A 17,603-nucleotide genomic window follows, 5' to 3' on the forward strand; every position below is an offset into this window, starting at 1 on the left:
CTGCAAACCAGGATGACTGTGTCTTAGTTTTGACATAAATGTAAAATACCATGAAGACCTGATGTTACATGCAAGCACCATTTTTATATCAAAATGAAATTAAAATGGTTGGAAAAATACAAACAGAGCTACGCTGTAAACAGCTGACTGATTACTTTGCAAAGGATGTGAATAGGGGTGAAAGTCATGGGCGTGTGCTCAGTCATAGTCATTGATCCCAGCATCAAGCAGCAGATCTGCTCTCTCTACAGGGTCACCACTTTCCCAGATCCACACAGAGCTCTGTAGGTCTCTCTCCATCACCCCCCCAGTCCTCCACCTGTTCCCCTGAGATCTGACCATTGTCCACATCCATTATGACCGCTGAGCATATGGCAGCTGAGCACATGAATTTGTCTTATTTGGATCTCTGATTGGCTGCAAACTGTGAGAAACTCCACTCAGACCAAGACTCACACATTCATATGGAGATGTGGGACTATAAATAGGAGGGATGAAGCCAGCAGAGATCAGATTCTCTCTACAGAGACCTCTACAGCACAGAGATCCAGCCATGGCACCTACAATCACTGCAGCAATGACCAATTCTCAGGAGCATCTCACTCTGACAGACAAGGTAAATTCAAGATCCAACAACATTTAAATATTGTAAATGACAGGTTGTCTTTGTTTATGCTCACACTTGACTCCAGAATAAGTTGTCTAATGACTTTGTTCTTTTTTCTGCAGCTCAGAAAGCCTCTGGTGGAGAAGTTACGCAGAGAGCGAATCAACAGCAGCATTGAGCATCTCAAGTCTCTCCTGGGTCCAGACTTCCTCAAACAGCAGCCAGACTCCAAGCTGGAGAAAGCAGACATCCTGGAGATGACAGTCTGTGTCCTGAGACGACTGCAGCAGCAGCATCACCAGCAGAGAAGACTGCTGAACCACGTCAACAAGCTGCAGTCTTCCTCTGACAACAACCTGACAGAGGCTGACTTCTCTCCTCTGAGCTCTACAGTCCAGACCAGCATCACCAAAGACAAGAGTCCAGACAACAGCGCCCTCTGGAGGCCGTGGTAGAAACCAACTCACTGGAGTTACTACCACACAAACTCACATGACCACATTGGTCAATGATTACTGGACTGAATCCTTTGAAATTTGATGGACTTGTTCTTCTGTATGTACAGAAGGCTGTATTTACTGTGTTGAGTTTGTTCAAGATGACATTTCCTGAGGAAATGACAGCAACAATATCTTTCAAGTTGAGAAAGAGAACATCTTGTCATGCATGTTGCATGAACAACATCTGATTGCATCAGCAATTATTATCATACCTCACTGTACTCCATGTGTTGGTAGTATATGCTATGATAACATTTGTTATCTTTTAAATGTTATTGATCATTTTGATCAGAAAACTTTAACTGTCCTTTTATGGACATATTGTCATAATGAACTTTAATCTCTCTGATTACTCAAAACTGATCTGTTCTGAGATCCAAATGTCTATACTTTTTTCTCAAAGTTTTGCTGAATGTCACAATTTTTCTGTGACACTTAATGTCAGTATTATAATTAAGTATAATTAAGACATAATGCAATAATGATATCTACTAACTTTGATTAGTAATGATCACTTTGATCAAAATTCTTTATTTGTCCTTTTTATGGACAAATTGTCATAATTATCTTTAATCTCTCTGATTAATCAAAACTGATCTGTTGTCGGATCCAAATGTTTATACTTTTTTCTAAAAGGTTATTTTACTGTCACAACTTTCCTGTGACACTTTTATGATTCACTTCACAACATGTACTGTTATAATATAGTACAATGGTTATATCTTTAACCTCTTTATTAATAATGATCGTTTTCGATCAAAACTCCCATTGTCCTTTCCATTGTGTCATATTGGACTTTACCCCACTTTATGTGATTTTTGAAGAATGATCTGTTTCAAGATCAATATGTTTATGTTTTCACTGTCAAAGGTTTGTTAAATGTCACACTATCACAGTTTTCATGTGACAATCTAAGTTTTACATTTTGAGAATGATGTGATCTGTTTTAAGGTCAGTTTTTACTATTATGTTTTGTTTTCTACAAATGTTTTAATCCATTTGGGAAAAACTCTCAAAGGACAGTGAGGACTGTGTCCTCAAATATTGTAAATTGTTTGTCTTTTATAAAGACAGCTGTTCCTTTACTCTCTCTGAGTACAGTGTGTCTTGTAGAAATCTACAAGTTGTTGTTGTGATGTATCATCACCTCTAGATGGAGCTTTCTCACTTCATGTGGCTCATTGTGCCATGTTGAATAAACAAATGCTGCAAGCTGAAAACTGTGTGCCATTGAAATATTTCTTTATATGTGTCCTCAATATGATGAAAAAGACACTTGTCTTTTGTAGACTTTTTCTCTCTTAACTGGGAGATTTCTCTACATTCAATAAACCTTCGAATAACGATTAAATTAAGCGCATTTAGTACTTGTCTATCATAAGATACCAGTTTACTGTAAATCTAAGTGGGCGTCGCACCCGTGGGGGAGGTGGGTTTTTAACACCCACACTTTTCCCGGTGAGGCGGTTCAACACCCACACTTTTTCTGCCGTTTATCCGCAGTTTTGTACAAACGCCTCACTACAGTCGCTCATTTTCTCTGGCCGTTCTAGCCTGCGCTCGCTGCTGTGCCTCCTCTCCCCCTCCCTCTCCTGCTGCTGCTTCAAACATGACACCGGCTTTGGGACTGACCGGCTGATGATTGGCTGTCCTGCCTTACGTCCCACCTCTCTTGCTGTGTTAGGTTTATTGTTCAGCTCGTGCTGATGATGCGAGAACTACCGTAAAATACCAAATAATAGCCGGGCGTTTATTTGTTACAATCACTTAACAGACTAGGCGTTTATTTGGGACAGGCGTTTAATTCCCTCCTCACAAAAATCCGGTATGAAAATGTCACAAACTTCGCCAGCTTCTCTGTGAATTCTCTGGCATCCTTCTGGGCACAACACGTGAAAAAGGCGAAGAAGAAAAACGTGCCGTGTCAGTGGTCACGTCTTCTTCCTTGATGTTTTTTCAAAATAAATTAGACTCAGCATTTATTTGGAACAGGTGTTGTATCGAGCTCAGTTTCCTCGTCGAGGTTTGTTTCCCCTGGTCCCGCCCCCATCCGAAATGCCCCAAAGGGCGAAGGAAGCGCACGTTCACAAAAAGTTTGCCCCCGAGCTGTTGTGCAGGCTGATATCATTAAATTTGACCATTTTAACAGGGGGAACGCATCCTGACAGCTTGGAATACTACTGTCAGATACTGTTCCCCCTCTGTTCAGTATGAAAGCTCAGACAAGCATTAAAGACTTTAATAACATAAAACAAAAAATAAATAGTGTATACTTACTTTTTAGAACATAGAATTATTATTCAAATTCAATAAATATAAAAAATTAAATGGCAAAACATGCAATATTTAACACATCAACAAAAACATCAAACTAATTTTCAAACATGATAAATATGAAGATTTTCATATAGGCTTTGTAAAGAAAACATCCACATTCATCAATTTCTTATTTTGGTCTTATAAGTTCCTTTCCTTCAGTATGCTGCACATACATGCACATACTATCTTTGGCCTTCCAACACATGCACGGTCCACAGGCATCACAGGATATCTGTAGTGCAAAAACATTTTAACATTTGTGTTATAATTTTAACATCAATGTTAATTCCTTCACCAATATTAGCTTGGGGGATAATAGTGTTTTTAAGATAGTGCTTCAGCACTTGCTACTTGTGGGGAACAGTATCTGACAGTAATATTCCAAGCTGTCAGGATGCGTTCCCCCTGTTTAAATGGTCAAATTTAATGATAGCAGCCTGAAAATCACAGGACTTATCTGTTGTGGGGAAAGAAGCCAGGAGTATGAATTTGAAAGATGTGTGAGCCTCCTTTCATTCTGAACAGAGGGGGAACAGTATCTGACAGTAGTATTCCAAGCTGTCAGGATGCGTTCCCCCTGTGAAAATGGTCAAATTTAATGATATCAGCCTTAAAATCACAGGACTTATCTGTTGTGGGGAAAGAAGTCAGGAGTATGAATTTGAAAGATGTGTGAGCCTCCTTTCATACTGAACAGAGGGGGAACAGTATCTGACAGTAATAGTCCAAGTTGTCAGGATGCGTTCCCCATGTTTAAATGGTCAAATTTAATGATAGCAGCCTGAAAATCACAGGACTTATCTGTTGTGGGGAAAGAAGTCAGGAGTATGAATTTGAAAGATGTGTGAGCCTCCCTTCATACTGAACAGAGGGGGAACAGTATCTGACAGTAATATTCCAAGCTGTCAGGATGCGTTCCCCCTGTTTAAATGGTCAAGTTTAATGATAGCAGCCTGAAAATCACAGGACTTATCTGTTGTGGGGAAAGAAGTCAGGAGTATGAATTTGAAAGATGTGTGAGCCTCCTTTCATACTGAACAGAGGGGGAACAGTATCTGACAGTAGTATTCCAAGCTGTCAGGATGCCTTCCCCCTGTTTAAATGGTCAAATTTAATGATATCAGCCTGAAAATCACAGGACTTATCTGTTGGTGGGGAAAGAAGTCAGGAGTATGAATTTGAAAGATGTGTGAGCCTCCCTTCATACTGAACAGAGGGGGAACAGTATCTGACAGTAATATTCCAAGCTGTCAGGATGCGTTCCCCCTGTTTAAATGGTCAAGTTTAATGATAGCAGCCTGAAAATCACAGGACTTATCTGTTGTGGGGAAAGAAGTCAGGAGTATGAATTTGAAAGATGTGTGAGCCTCCTTTCATACTGAACAGAGGGGGAACAGTATCTGACAGTAGTATTCCAAGCTGTCAGGATGCGTTCCCCCTGTGAAAATGGTCAAATTTAATGATATCAGCCTGAAAATCACAGGACTTATCTGTTGTGGGGAAAGAAGTCAGGAGTATAAATTTGAAAGATGTGTGAGCCTCCCTTCATACTGAACAGAGGGGGAACAGTATCTGACAGTAATATTCCAAGGTGTCGGGATGTGCTTTACCTGCTATAATGGAAGTGGATTTAAGACAAATATGATAAAAAAGCTATTTATATTTGCCTATAAATGAATGAGCACATTTTATTCCAGAAGTTCATGATATTCTAAATGAAAAGTCTCTCACAAATATTATATTTCTTTATTAATAGAAATAACAGTAGTTGGTTGTGTTAATAAAGACATAAAAACACAAACATATGTGCTGTTCTCCCAGTTTAAAAATATATCTTGACAGTCTTGAAATTTGGATTTCACGTCTACAATACAACATCCTCAGATAAAACTAGCTAAAAAAAAGTCTGTTTTGAACCCTAGCTCTCTCCACAGTGCCTCTGTGGTACGAGCACAACAGCTCGGAGGCGAGCTTTTTGTGAACATGCGCTTCCTTCGCCCTTCGGGGCATTTCGGATGGGGGCGGGACCAGGGGAAGCAAACCTCTACGAGAAAACTGAGCTCAATACAACACCAGTGGTTATTTACCAAAATATACACCTGCACCCGGCGTTTAAAGGGGACCACATGATGTGTTTTATAATGTTTTTATGTGTTTACAGCTGCTAATGTATGTAACGCTGTTACTTTGATAATACATGACAGTTAAATATTGAATATGTCTATAATACCCACATCCTGACATGTAACTGTGATTTTTGATGGGTACTAATAATAACAATCATGACAAAAAATTAACAAAGACTGCAGATCACGATAAGAAGCTGCAACTGGCAGTGAGCTGCTTTCTTTTCTGTTAGCAGTGAAGTGATGTACTCCATGACAGAACATTACAAAATATGATAATGTATAAAATAACATTTAATGGTAAAAAAAAGTACAGTTGCAGTAGGCTTCTTTTATAAATATGCAGCATATATATAGTTTATTATTATTATTATTATTATTATTATTATTATTATTACTATTTTTCTGCATATTCTTGACTTTGAATGGGAGCTGCTGTAAAGCATTTCTGTTTCTCATTCATATATTATGCAGTCAGTTGTCCATATTTTAAGTTAAATTAAATGAATCAAGACAGATGTCACAGGGTGTGGTTATTATAGACACAGATTCAATATTTAAGTGTCATTTATCATCACAGTAACAGCATTACATACCAGCACCGCAAATTGTTTTTAAAAAAACACCAACCCCCACCACATCCATCACCTGCACTTTTGAAAAGCTTGCTACACCTCTGAGTACAATGACACTTAATTTGATGTCATTAATACGTCACTATCCATAACATGTATAATACAAAGAATGCAATTTGTTTAATTAAGATATTTGACAAATAGGGATTATAAATGTCCAGCCATCCTGATGGCATTTGATAAGTCAAGTTATCAAAACAAGTGAGAAAAATTCAAAGAGATTGTACGCTATCATAATGTAAATCATTATGTTAAAGTAATTGTCAGTTTTACGTGTTTTCGTGTAAAACATTCCAAGATAAGAATTTTCCTCTTTAAAGATGTCAGACAGTCTATGTAATGAGATGTATAATACGACACACTTCTATTGTTCCTCCAGTGAAAGGACAGAATGTGGGAAACCACAGGAAACGCACTCACAGAGCCCTATAGGACAATAGATCTAGACCTTTGCCCTGAAGGGACAGATTAAAAGAGGAGTGTGGCTGTAAAACTGAATCTTCAGAATCTGTTTCCAATCATAAAAATCATGTACATTTTTATCTAATGTTAAAATTCCCTTCACCAATTTGACATATATTGCCATTCCTCAAATCAGAGCTGAAAAAACTCAAATTAATATTTGTCAATACAATGAATTTGGGAGATGGATGATTAGTTGTAATTGCTAATCTATGATATTTTGTTTGTTTGTCTGGCTTCCATTTCATGCCGTCTAAAATTTTACTTTTCAAAACTAAACACGGAAAGAGAAAAAATGTTCATCGTTGACACAACAGAGATCAGTGCTTTGTTAAAGAAATATGAATAAAACCAATTGTCACATGTAGACGTCCCGTGAATATTGTTTATTTTTACAAAAGCATTTAAATGAAATGGGTGATTTCTCTGCTGCTTTTCATTGATCCAACTTTTGACTAATATCGTTCTGAAAATAAATATTGATAAGTTGCAAAGTGAAAAAGAAGGAAGAGACATAATAATGACCCCTGGGAACAAGACAGAATCCACATGAGTTATATTTGGACACGTGCCCGACTTTCTTTTAATGGGCAGCGTGTGGGAAAACTGTGGAGAACAGTGTTTAGTATGATTAGCATCCTGAACCCCACCAGCAGCAGCAGACTATTCTCTAAAGGGATTTGGCACACTTAAGGAAACAGATGCTCCAACCTCCCACCCTCATCTACAGAGCTGAAATATTATCCAGTTACTGATACAAAGGAACAACTATGATTGGATCATCTAAATGTTTAACAAGGATTGGACACTTGTCTGCTAAATTATTTGAGCTGATTCTTAAAGTTACATTTTCAAAATAATTAAAAACTTTATAAACTTTCAGAACCAGCCAATGGTGTTCTTTCCCTCCAGATGGTTGCTGACGTCAGGCTCTGGTTCTACTACAACACACGTCCAGTATCAGTCACAAAAGCTCCATTCAAAGTCCTTTTGTTGTTCATTGACCGCAGCATTCAGGGAGTCAGTGTGGGAAACTGAGACCAACTTTCTACCCACACTGACTACAAGGCACAAGTCAGAAGACAAGACAGTGAAACATCTGGACAGCACGATGATTCTTGTTCTCAGGGTTTTTAAAATAACTCTTAAGCACATCATGCTATTTTTTAATAGCTGAGAGAAATGACTTTAAAACAACAAAGAAAAACTACATTTGAGTTTAACAAGAAATCTGACTGAACATTAAAGATCGAAGAAACAACAACACGGCACCTGCTATGTTTTCAGTCATAGCATAGACAAATCAGTTTGTTTTGTCCAACCAACAGCTCAAACTAAAAATAATGATTAGAAATACGTACATGAATCAAAAATGGTTTTCATTTCATTGTCAATCAATCGACTGTTTCCTCCACTGATTGTCTAAGGCTGAACTTATATAAACTGTGGGATGTTTTAATTTTTCTATTTTCTTTTTAAGTCATAGCAGAGAAAAAAGTACAATACTTCCCTCTGAAGTTTGGTGAGGTAGAAGTAACAGTTGTTGCAAAGAAGATACTCAAGTAGAGTACAAGCACTGCAAATGTGTACTTGAGGACAGGACCTGAGCAAATGTACTTAATTACATCCCACTGCTGGTATTATTTAAGTTATAATCACATTTTGAGCAAAGATGCACTTAACGTTGGGTCTCCCATGTGTGTGCTGTTATAATGAGCGTGTGATCAGTCAAAGTCATTGATCCCAACATCAGGCAGCAGATCTGCTCTCTCTACAGGGTCACCACTTTCCCAGATTCACATAGAGCTCTGTGAGTCTCTCTCCATCACCCCCCCCAGTCCTCCACCTGTTCCCCATTTGACATATGTGACCTCTTGTTGTGTCTCCAAGATCTCTGATTGGCTGAGACTGTGAGAAACTCTACTCAGACGAAGACCCACACATTCATATGGAGATGTGGGACTATAAATAGGAGGGATGAAGCCAGCAGAGATCAGATTCTCTCTACAGAGACCTCTACAGCACAGAGATCCAGCCATGGCACCTACAATCACTGCAGCAATGACCAATTCTCAGGAGCATCTCACTCTGACCCACAAGGTAAATTCAAGATCCAACAACAGTTAAACATTGTTAATGAGAGGTTGTCTATGTTCATGATCACACTTGACTCCAGAATAAGTTGTCTAATGACTCTGTTCTTTATTCTGCAGCTCAGAAAGCCTCTGGTGGAGAAGTTACGCAGAGAGCGAATCAACAGCAGCATTGAGCAGCTCAAGTCTCTCCTGGGTCCAGACTTCCTCAAACAGCAGCCAGACTCCAAGCTGGAGAAAGCAGACATCCTGGAGATGACAGTCTGTGTCCTGAGACGACTGCAGCAGCAGCATCACCAGCAGAGAAGACTGCTGAACCATGTCAACAAGCTGCAGTCTTCCTCTGACAACAACCTGACAGAGGCTGACTTCTCTCCTCTGAGCTCCACAGTCCAGACCAGCATCACCAAAGACAAGAGTCCAGACAACTGCGCCCTCTGGAGGCCATGGTAGAAACCAACTCACTGGAGTTACTACCACACAAACTCACATGACCACATTGGTCAATGATTACTGGAATGAATCCTTTGAAATTTGATGGACTTGTTCTTCTGTATGTACAGAAGGCTGTATTGTGTGTATTGAGTTTGTTAAATATCAAATTTCCTGAGGAAATGACAGCAACAATATCTTTCAAGTTGAGAAAGAGAACATCTTGTCATGCATGTTGCATGAACAACATCTGATTGCATCTGCAATTGTTATCATACCTCACTGTACTTCATGTGTTGGTAGTATACGCTATGATAACATTTGTTGTATTTTGATTGTTATTGATCATTTTGATCAGAAAACTTTAACTGTCCTTTTTATGGACATATTGTTATAATGAACTTTAATCTCTCTGATTATTCAAAACTGATCTGCTGTCAGATCGAAATGTTTATACTTTTTGCTAAAAGTCTATTTAACTGTCACAATTTTCCTGTGACACTTTTGTGATTTACTTCACGACATGTATTGTTAAAACATAATACAATGGTGATATCACTAATTCCTTAATTAATAATGATATTTTTTTTATCAAAACTCTTAATTTGTCCTTTTTATGGACATTATGTCATATTGGACTTTACCTCACTTAATGTGATCATTGAGGAATGATCTGTTTTAAGATCAATATGTTTATCTTCTTAGTGTCAAAGGTTTGTTAAATGTCACACTGTCACAGATTTCATGTGACAATCTAAGTTTTATATTTTGAGAATTAACTGAATTTAAATTCAGAATGATGTGATCTGTTTTGAGGTCATTTTTTACTATTATATGTTTTGTTTACAAACTACAAATGTTTTAATCCATTTGGGAAAAACTCTCAAAGGACAGTGAGGACTGTGTCCTCAGATATTATAAATCATTTGTCTTTTATAAAGACAGCTGTTCCTTTACTCTCTCTGAGTACAGTGTGTCTTGTAGAAATCTACAAGTTGTTGTTGTGATGTATCATCACCTCTAGATGGAGCTTTCTCACTTCATGTGGCTCTTGTTGAATAAACAAACACTGCAAGCTGAAAATGTTGTCTCCTCAGGTCATTGTGTGCCTCGCTTTATGATGATGAAAGACACGACTTTATACACTTATACTGTCATCTTCAATCAGCTAATAGATGTCTACATCATTTTTACTACATCTTACTGACAAATCTAGATATATTTAAGCACCTATATAAATGATTTGTACATTACATACCTGTTGAAAAGAAAATCTGAGCATGGAAATGTGGTTCAATTTCATTTTCTGATGAAGAGGGGTTAAAGTGAAGTCATCAAAGAAAACTAAAACCCTTCCAATACTTAGTTAATTTAGCTGCCTCACCATTTTAGTGTTATTGAAAGTTTCATGGTTGAGGTTTAAAATTAAGAATTTCCCCCCTTAAAGATGTCAGACATTGTGTCTAATGAGATGCACAATACGACACACTTCTATTGTTTGTCCAGTGAAAGCAGTGAAAGGACAGAGTGTGGGAAACCAGAGGAAACTCACTCACAGAGCCCTGTGGGACAATAGATCCAGACCTTTGCCCTAAAGAGACAGATTAGAAGAGGAGTGTGGCTCTAAAACTGAATCTTCAGAGTATGTTAAACATGACATACAACATTTGAACTATTTTATGACCAAATCTCCTTTACCAATTTTACATGTATTGCCATTCCTTGAAGTTTGGATAAACACGCTCGCTGAAAGTGTTTCTGTCACTCGAGTGATTTATGAAAATTGATTGTTATGTAGAATGTAAGATTAAAGATATTTCGATTGTTTCATTTCACAAAAATTTTAAACCTCATTAGATTTTGCATTTGACACTGGAAAAGAGAAAAATGTCTGGTGTAACATTGGGATGAAAGGGGTCAGTGTTGAGTCGAAATACATCAATAAAACCAAGTAACTGATGTTGTACTCAGTGTAACAAGTTTACTTTTACACAAAACATTTTCCAAGTATTAAAATGAAAGAGGTTTTTTCTCTGCTGGTCTCAATTTCACCTAATGTGACTCTTTATATTTTCTTGATTAAATCTCGATAAGCTAAAAATTTCAAAAAGAAAAAGAAAAAGGACAACAGCCTCCAAAAGAGAGAAATTCCTCTCTCAAAAGTCATAATTAGACGTAGATACGTGCCCAACTTTCTTTTAATGGGCAGCGTGTGGGAAAACTGTGGAGAACAGTGTTTAGTATGATTAGCATCCTGAACCCCACCAGCAGCAGCAGACTATTCTCTAAAGGGATTTGGCACACATCAGGAAACAGATGCTCCAACTTCCCGCCCTCATCTACAGAGCTGAAATATTATCCAGTTACTGATACAATGGACCAACTATGATAAGATGGTCGAAATGTACAAAAGCGATCAGAAATTTGTTTAATAATTTGTCAAATCAATTGAAGTGACTCTTGTACCGAAACTTGCTTTCCAGTTTCAAAAGTTACAAACTTTCAGAACCAGCCAATGGTGTTCTTTCCCTCCAGATGGTTGCTGACGTCAGGCTCTGGTTCTACTACAACACACGTCCAGTATCAGTCACAAAAGCTCAATTCAAAGTCCTTTTGTTGTTCATTGACCGCAGCATTCAAGGAGTCAGTGTGGGAAACTGAGACCAACTTTCTACCCACACTGACTACAAGGCACAAGTCAGAAGACAAGACAGTGAAACATCTGGACAGCACGATGATTCTTGTTCTCAGGGTTTGGTTGTTTTATCAAATGACATTAGAATATATCTTGAAGACCACATTCTTTAAATACCTGACAGAACTGACATTATAAAAAACAGTAATGTTTTTGTTTTTAAATTCAAGGAAAAACCAACAGAAACATCAAACAAAAATTGAAACTGAATCATCTAGATGAAACAGATGATAACTGGCATGAATGACACTTGCTATGTTTTAGACTATAACATAATAAAATTATTTACACGAAAAAAATCTAATTCCAATGACGATTTAATTTCCAAGGATTTGATATGTCCGAACAACAGCCCAAAACTTCCAAATTAAGAATACTTTAAAACAATGGGAAAAGAAGCAGAAAAATTAGAGCTTTTGGAAGTGGGATTCAGAAAATCTTTTTAGTTTAAAAACTGCTCAAATGGTTTTGAAAAAAGTTTTTAATTAATCTTCAGTTAATAGAAAAATGTATTAATCTCGTAATCATATTGGCTGAACAGATATAAATTGTTGGGCAGCATAATCAATAAAAAGTTAACATAATTCAAAGAATGATTTAATCTAAAAAGAAAAAGAAAAAATCCAAGAATGTGCAAGTAATCAAAGCTGTCAATATTAGAAGTACATATTGCAATATATTGTAGACACTCATAATTTACTATATTTAAATATAGAAAATTACAAGTGCCTCAAATTTGTAATTAAGAAAAGGACCAAAGGACATGTACGTAATCCCACCAGTGGTAATATTTAAGTAGGAAAAAATCCTTTAGCCGAAAAGAAACTAACTGTCTGTCTCACACGTGTGTGATGTGATGATGAGCGTGTGCTCAGTCAAAGTCATTGATCCCAGCATCAGGCAGCAGATCTGCTCTCTCTACAGGGTCACCACTTTCCCAGATTTACAAGAGCTCTGTGAGTCTCTCTCCATCACCCCCCCCAGTCCTCCACCTGTTCCCCTGAGATACAACCATTGTCCTTACATCAATATAACCATTTGGCATGTGTGACCTTTTATTGTGTCACCAAGGACTCTGATTGGCTGAGACTGTGAGAAACTCTACTCAGACCAAGACTCACACATTCATATGGAGATGTGGGACTATAAATAGGAGGGATGAAGCCAGCAGAGATCAGATTCTCTCTACAGAGACCTCTACAGCACAGAGATCCAGCCATGGCACCTACAATCACTGAAGCAATTACCAATTCTCAGGAGCATCTCACTCTGACCCACAAGGTAAATTCAAGATCCAACAACATTTAAATATTGTAAATGAGAGGTTGTCTTTGTTTATGCTCACACTTGACTCCAGAATAAGTTGTCTAATGACTTTGTTTTTTCTTTCTGCAGCTCAGAAAGCCTCTGGTGGAGAAGTTACGCAGAGAGCGAATCAACAGCAACATTGAGCAGCTCAAGTCTCTCCTGGGTCCAGACTTCCTCAAACAGCAGCCGGACTCCAAGCTGGAGAAAGCAGACATCCTGGAGATGACAGTCTGTGTCCTGACACGACTGCAGCAGCAGCATCACCAGCAGAGAAGACTGCTGAATCACATCAACAAGCTGCAGTCTTCCTCTGACAACAACCTGACAGAGGCTGACTTCTCTCCTCTGAGCTCCACAGTCCAGACCAGCGTCACCAAAGACAAGAGTCCAGACAACAGCGCCCTCTGGAGGCCGTGGTAGACACCAACTCACTGGAGTTACTACCACACAAACTCACAAGACCACATTGGTCAAAGATTACTGAACTGAATCCTTTGAAATTTGATGGACTTGTTCTTCTGTATGTACAGAAGGCTGTATTTTGTGTGTTTGAGTTTGTTCAAGATGACATTTCCTGAGGAAATGACAGCAACAATATCTTTCAAGTTGAGAAAGAGAACATCTTGTCATGCATGTTGCATGAACAACATCTGATTGCATTAGCAATTATTATCATACCTCACTGTACTTCATGTGTTGGTAGTATATGCTGTAATAACATTTGTTATCTTTTGATCGTTATTGATCATTTTGAGCAGAAGACCTTAACTGTCCTTTTTATGGACATATTGTCATAATGAACTTCAATCTCTCTGATTAGTCAAAACTGATTTGTTGTCAGATCCAAATGTTTTACTTTGTTCTAAAAGTTTTGCTGAATGTCCCAATTTTTCTGGGACACTTTCAATGATTCACCTCATGAAAGGCATTATCAATACATAATGTAATAATGAAATCTACTAACTTTGATTAGTAATGATCATTTTGATCAAAATTCTTAATTTGTCCTTTTTATGGACAAATTGTCATAATTATCTTTAATCTCTCTGATTAATCAAAACTGATCTGTTGTCGGATCCAAATGTTTATACTTTTTGCTAAAAGGTTATTTTACTGTCACAATTTTCCTGTGACACTTTTATGATTCACTTCACAACATGTATTGTTAAAATACAATACAATGGTGATGTTACTAACTTCTTGATTAACAATGATCATTTTGGATCAAAACTCTTGATTGGTCCTTTTTATGGACATTTTGTCATATTGGACTTCACTTCACTTTATATGATTATTGAAAAATGATTTGTTTTAAGATCAATATGTTTATGTTTTTACGGTCAAAGGTTTGTTAAATGTCACACTGTCACATTATTCATGTGACAATCTAAGTTTTACATTTTGATAATCAACTGAATTTAATGTTAATTCAGACTGATGTGATCTGTTGTAAGGTCAGTTTTTATTATTTTATGTTTTGTTTACAAACTACAAATGTTTTAATCCATTTGGGAAAAACTCTCAAAGGACAGTGAGGACTGTGTCCTCAGATATTATAAATCGTTTGTCTTTTATAAAGACAGCTGTTCCTTTACTCTCTCTGAGTACAGTGTGTCTTGTAGAAATCTACAAGTTGTTGTTGTGATATATCATCACCTCTAGATGGAGCTTTCTCACTTCATGTGGCTCTTGTTGAATAAACAAACACTGCAAGCTGAAAATGTTGTCTCCTCATGTCATTGTGTGCCTCGCTTTATGATGATGAAAAACACAACTTTATACAGTTATACTGTCATCTTCAATCAGCTAATAGATGTCTACATCATTTTTACTACATCTTACTGACAAATCTAGATACATTTAAGCACCTATATAAATGATTTGTACATCGTATACCTGTTTAAAAAAAATCTGAGCATACAAATGTGGTTCAATTTCACTTTCTGATGAAGAGGGGCTAAAGTGAAGTCATCAAACTAAAACGTTTCGAATACTTGGTCATTTTAACTGCCGCACCGTTTCAGTGTCATTGAAAGTTTCATGGTTGAGGTTTAAAATTAAGTATTTCCCCCTTTAAAGATGTCAGACATTGTGTCTAATGAGATGCATAATACGACACACTTCTATTGTTGGTCCAGTGAAAGCAGTGAAAGGACAGAGTGTGGGAAACCAGAGGAAACTCACTCACAGAGCCCTGTGGGACAATAGATCCAGACCTTTGCCCTAAAGAGACAGATTAGAAGAGGAGTGTGGCTCTAAAACTGAATCTTCAGAATATGTTAGACATTACATACAACATTTTAACTATCTTATGATAGAATCTCCTTTACCAATTTTACATGTATTGCCATTCCCGAAGTTTGGATAAACACGCTCGCTGCAAGTGTTTCTGTCATTCCAATGATTTATGAAAATTGATTATTATGTAAAATGTCAAATTAAAGATATTCTGATTGTATCTTTTCACTAAAACTTTAAGCCTCATTACATTTTGCACTTAACACTGTAAAAGAGAAAAATGTCTGGTGCAACATTGAGCTGAAAGAGGAGAGTGTTGCATAGAAATACATTCCTAAAACCAAGTAACTGATGTTGTACTCAGTGAATTAAGTTTACTTTTACAACGTAAATTTTCCAATTTTTAAAATGAAAGAGGTTGTTTCTCTGCTGGTCTCAATTTCTCCTAATGTTACTCTATATATTTTTTTAATGAATCTTGATGAGCAAAAAATTTTAAAAAAGGAGAAAACACAATAGCCTCCAAAAGAGAGAAATTCCTCTTTCAGAAGTCATATTCAAATGTAGACACGTGCCTGACTTTCTTTTAATGGGCAGCGTGTGGGAAAACTGTGGCAAACAGTGTTTAGTATGATTAGCATCCTAAAACCCCACCAGCAGCAGCAGACGATTCTCTAAAGGGATTTGGCACACTTCAGGAAACAGATGCTCCAACCTCCCACCCTCATCTACAGAGCTGAAATATTATCCAGTTACTGATACAATGGACCAACTATGATAAGATGGTCGAAATGTACAAAAGCGATCAGAAATTTGCTTAATAATTTGTCAAATCAATTGAAGTGACTCTTGTACCGAAACTTGCTTTCCAGTTTCAAAAGTTACAAACTTTCAGAACCAGCCAATGGTGTTCTTTCCCTCCAGATGGTTGCTGACGTCAGGCTCTGGTTCTACTACAACACGTCCAGTATCAGTCACAAAAGCTCCATTCAAAGTCCTTTTGTTGTTCATTGACCGCAGCATTCAGGGAGTCAGTGTGGGAAACTGAGACCAACTTTCTACCCACACTGACTACAAGGCACAAGTCAGAAGACAAGACAGTGAAACATCTGGACAGCACGATGATTCTTGTTCTCAGGGTTTGGTTGTTTTATCAAATGAGTTTAGAATATATCTTGAAGACCACATACTTTAAATACCTGACAGAACTGACATTATAAAAAACAGTAATGTTTTTGTTTTTAAATTCAAGGAAAAACCAACAGAAACATCAAACAAAAATTGAAACTGAATCATCTAGATGAAACAGATGATAACTGGCATGAATGACATTTGCAATGTTTTAGACTACAAAATAATACAATTATTTACACGAAAAAAATCTAATTCCAATGATTATTTAATTTCCACGGATTTGATATGTCCGAACAACAGCCCAAAACTTCCAAATTAAGAATACTTTAAAACAATGGTAAAAGAAGCAGAAAAATTAGAGCTTTTGGAAGTGGGATTCAGAAAATCTTTTTCGTTTAAAAAGTGATCAAATGGTTTTGAAAAAAGTTTTTAATTAATCTTCAGTTAATAGAAAAATGTATTAATCTAGTAATCATCTTGGCTGAACAGATATAAATTGTTGGGCAGCATAATCAATAAAAAGTTAACATAATTCAAAGAATGATTTAATCTAAGAAGAAAAATAAAAAATCCAAGAATGTGCAAGTAATCAAAGCTGTCAATATTAGAAGTACATATTGCAATATATTGTAGGCACTCATAATTTACTATATATAAATATAGAAAATTACAAGTGCCTCAAATTTGTAATTAAGAAAAGGACCAAAGGACATGTACGTAATCCCACCAGTGGTAATATTTAAGTAGGAAAAAATCCTTTAGCCGAAAAGAATCTAACTGTCTGTCTCACACGTGTGTGATGTGATGATGAGCGTATGCTCAGTCAAAGTCATTGATCCCAGCATCAGGCAGCAGATCTGCTCTCTCTACAGGGTCACCACTTTCCCAGATTCACACAGAGCTCTGTGAGTCTCTCTCCATCACCCCCCCAGTCCTCCACCTGTTCCCCTGAGATATAACTATTGTCCTCACATCAATATAACCATTTGGCATGTGTGACCTTTTATTGTGTCACCAAGGACTCTGATTGGCTGAGACTGTGAGAAACTCTACT

The 17,603-nt window shown here is 37.2% G+C and overlaps 3 protein-coding genes and 1 long non-coding RNA gene across 7 annotated transcripts in view; 3 read left to right on the top strand and 1 right to left on the bottom strand.

Moving 5' to 3' along the window:
• The window catches only part of LOC115583812 (uncharacterized), a 74,593-nt gene that overhangs the window by 16,739 nt on the left and 40,251 nt on the right, over positions 1–17,603 (bottom strand). The gene's annotated exons all lie outside the window — the stretch shown is intronic.
• On the top strand, positions 479–2,327 carry LOC115583810 (enhancer of split mbeta protein-like). The gene is made up of 2 exons (XM_030421000.1): positions 479–616; positions 730–2,327. The coding sequence occupies exons 1-2, from the start codon at positions 494–496 to the stop codon at positions 1,060–1,062; spliced, it is 456 nt and encodes a 151-aa protein (XP_030276860.1). The 5' UTR covers positions 479–493; the 3' UTR covers positions 1,063–2,327.
• Positions 8,612–10,257, top strand: LOC115583798 (transcription factor HES-5-like). Its single transcript, XM_030420989.1, has 2 exons — positions 8,612–8,749; positions 8,863–10,257. The coding sequence occupies exons 1-2, from the start codon at positions 8,627–8,629 to the stop codon at positions 9,193–9,195; spliced, it is 456 nt and encodes a 151-aa protein (XP_030276849.1). The 5' UTR covers positions 8,612–8,626; the 3' UTR covers positions 9,196–10,257.
• On the top strand, positions 13,028–14,898 carry LOC115583808 (protein hairy-like). The gene is made up of 2 exons (XM_030420998.1): positions 13,028–13,150; positions 13,265–14,898. The coding sequence occupies exons 1-2, from the start codon at positions 13,028–13,030 to the stop codon at positions 13,595–13,597; spliced, it is 456 nt and encodes a 151-aa protein (XP_030276858.1). The 3' UTR covers positions 13,598–14,898.

The sequence above is a fragment of the Sparus aurata genome, chromosome 6 (genome assembly GCF_900880675.1).
Source record: "Sparus aurata chromosome 6, fSpaAur1.1, whole genome shotgun sequence".
Lineage (NCBI taxonomy): Eukaryota > Metazoa > Chordata > Actinopteri > Spariformes > Sparidae > Sparus > Sparus aurata.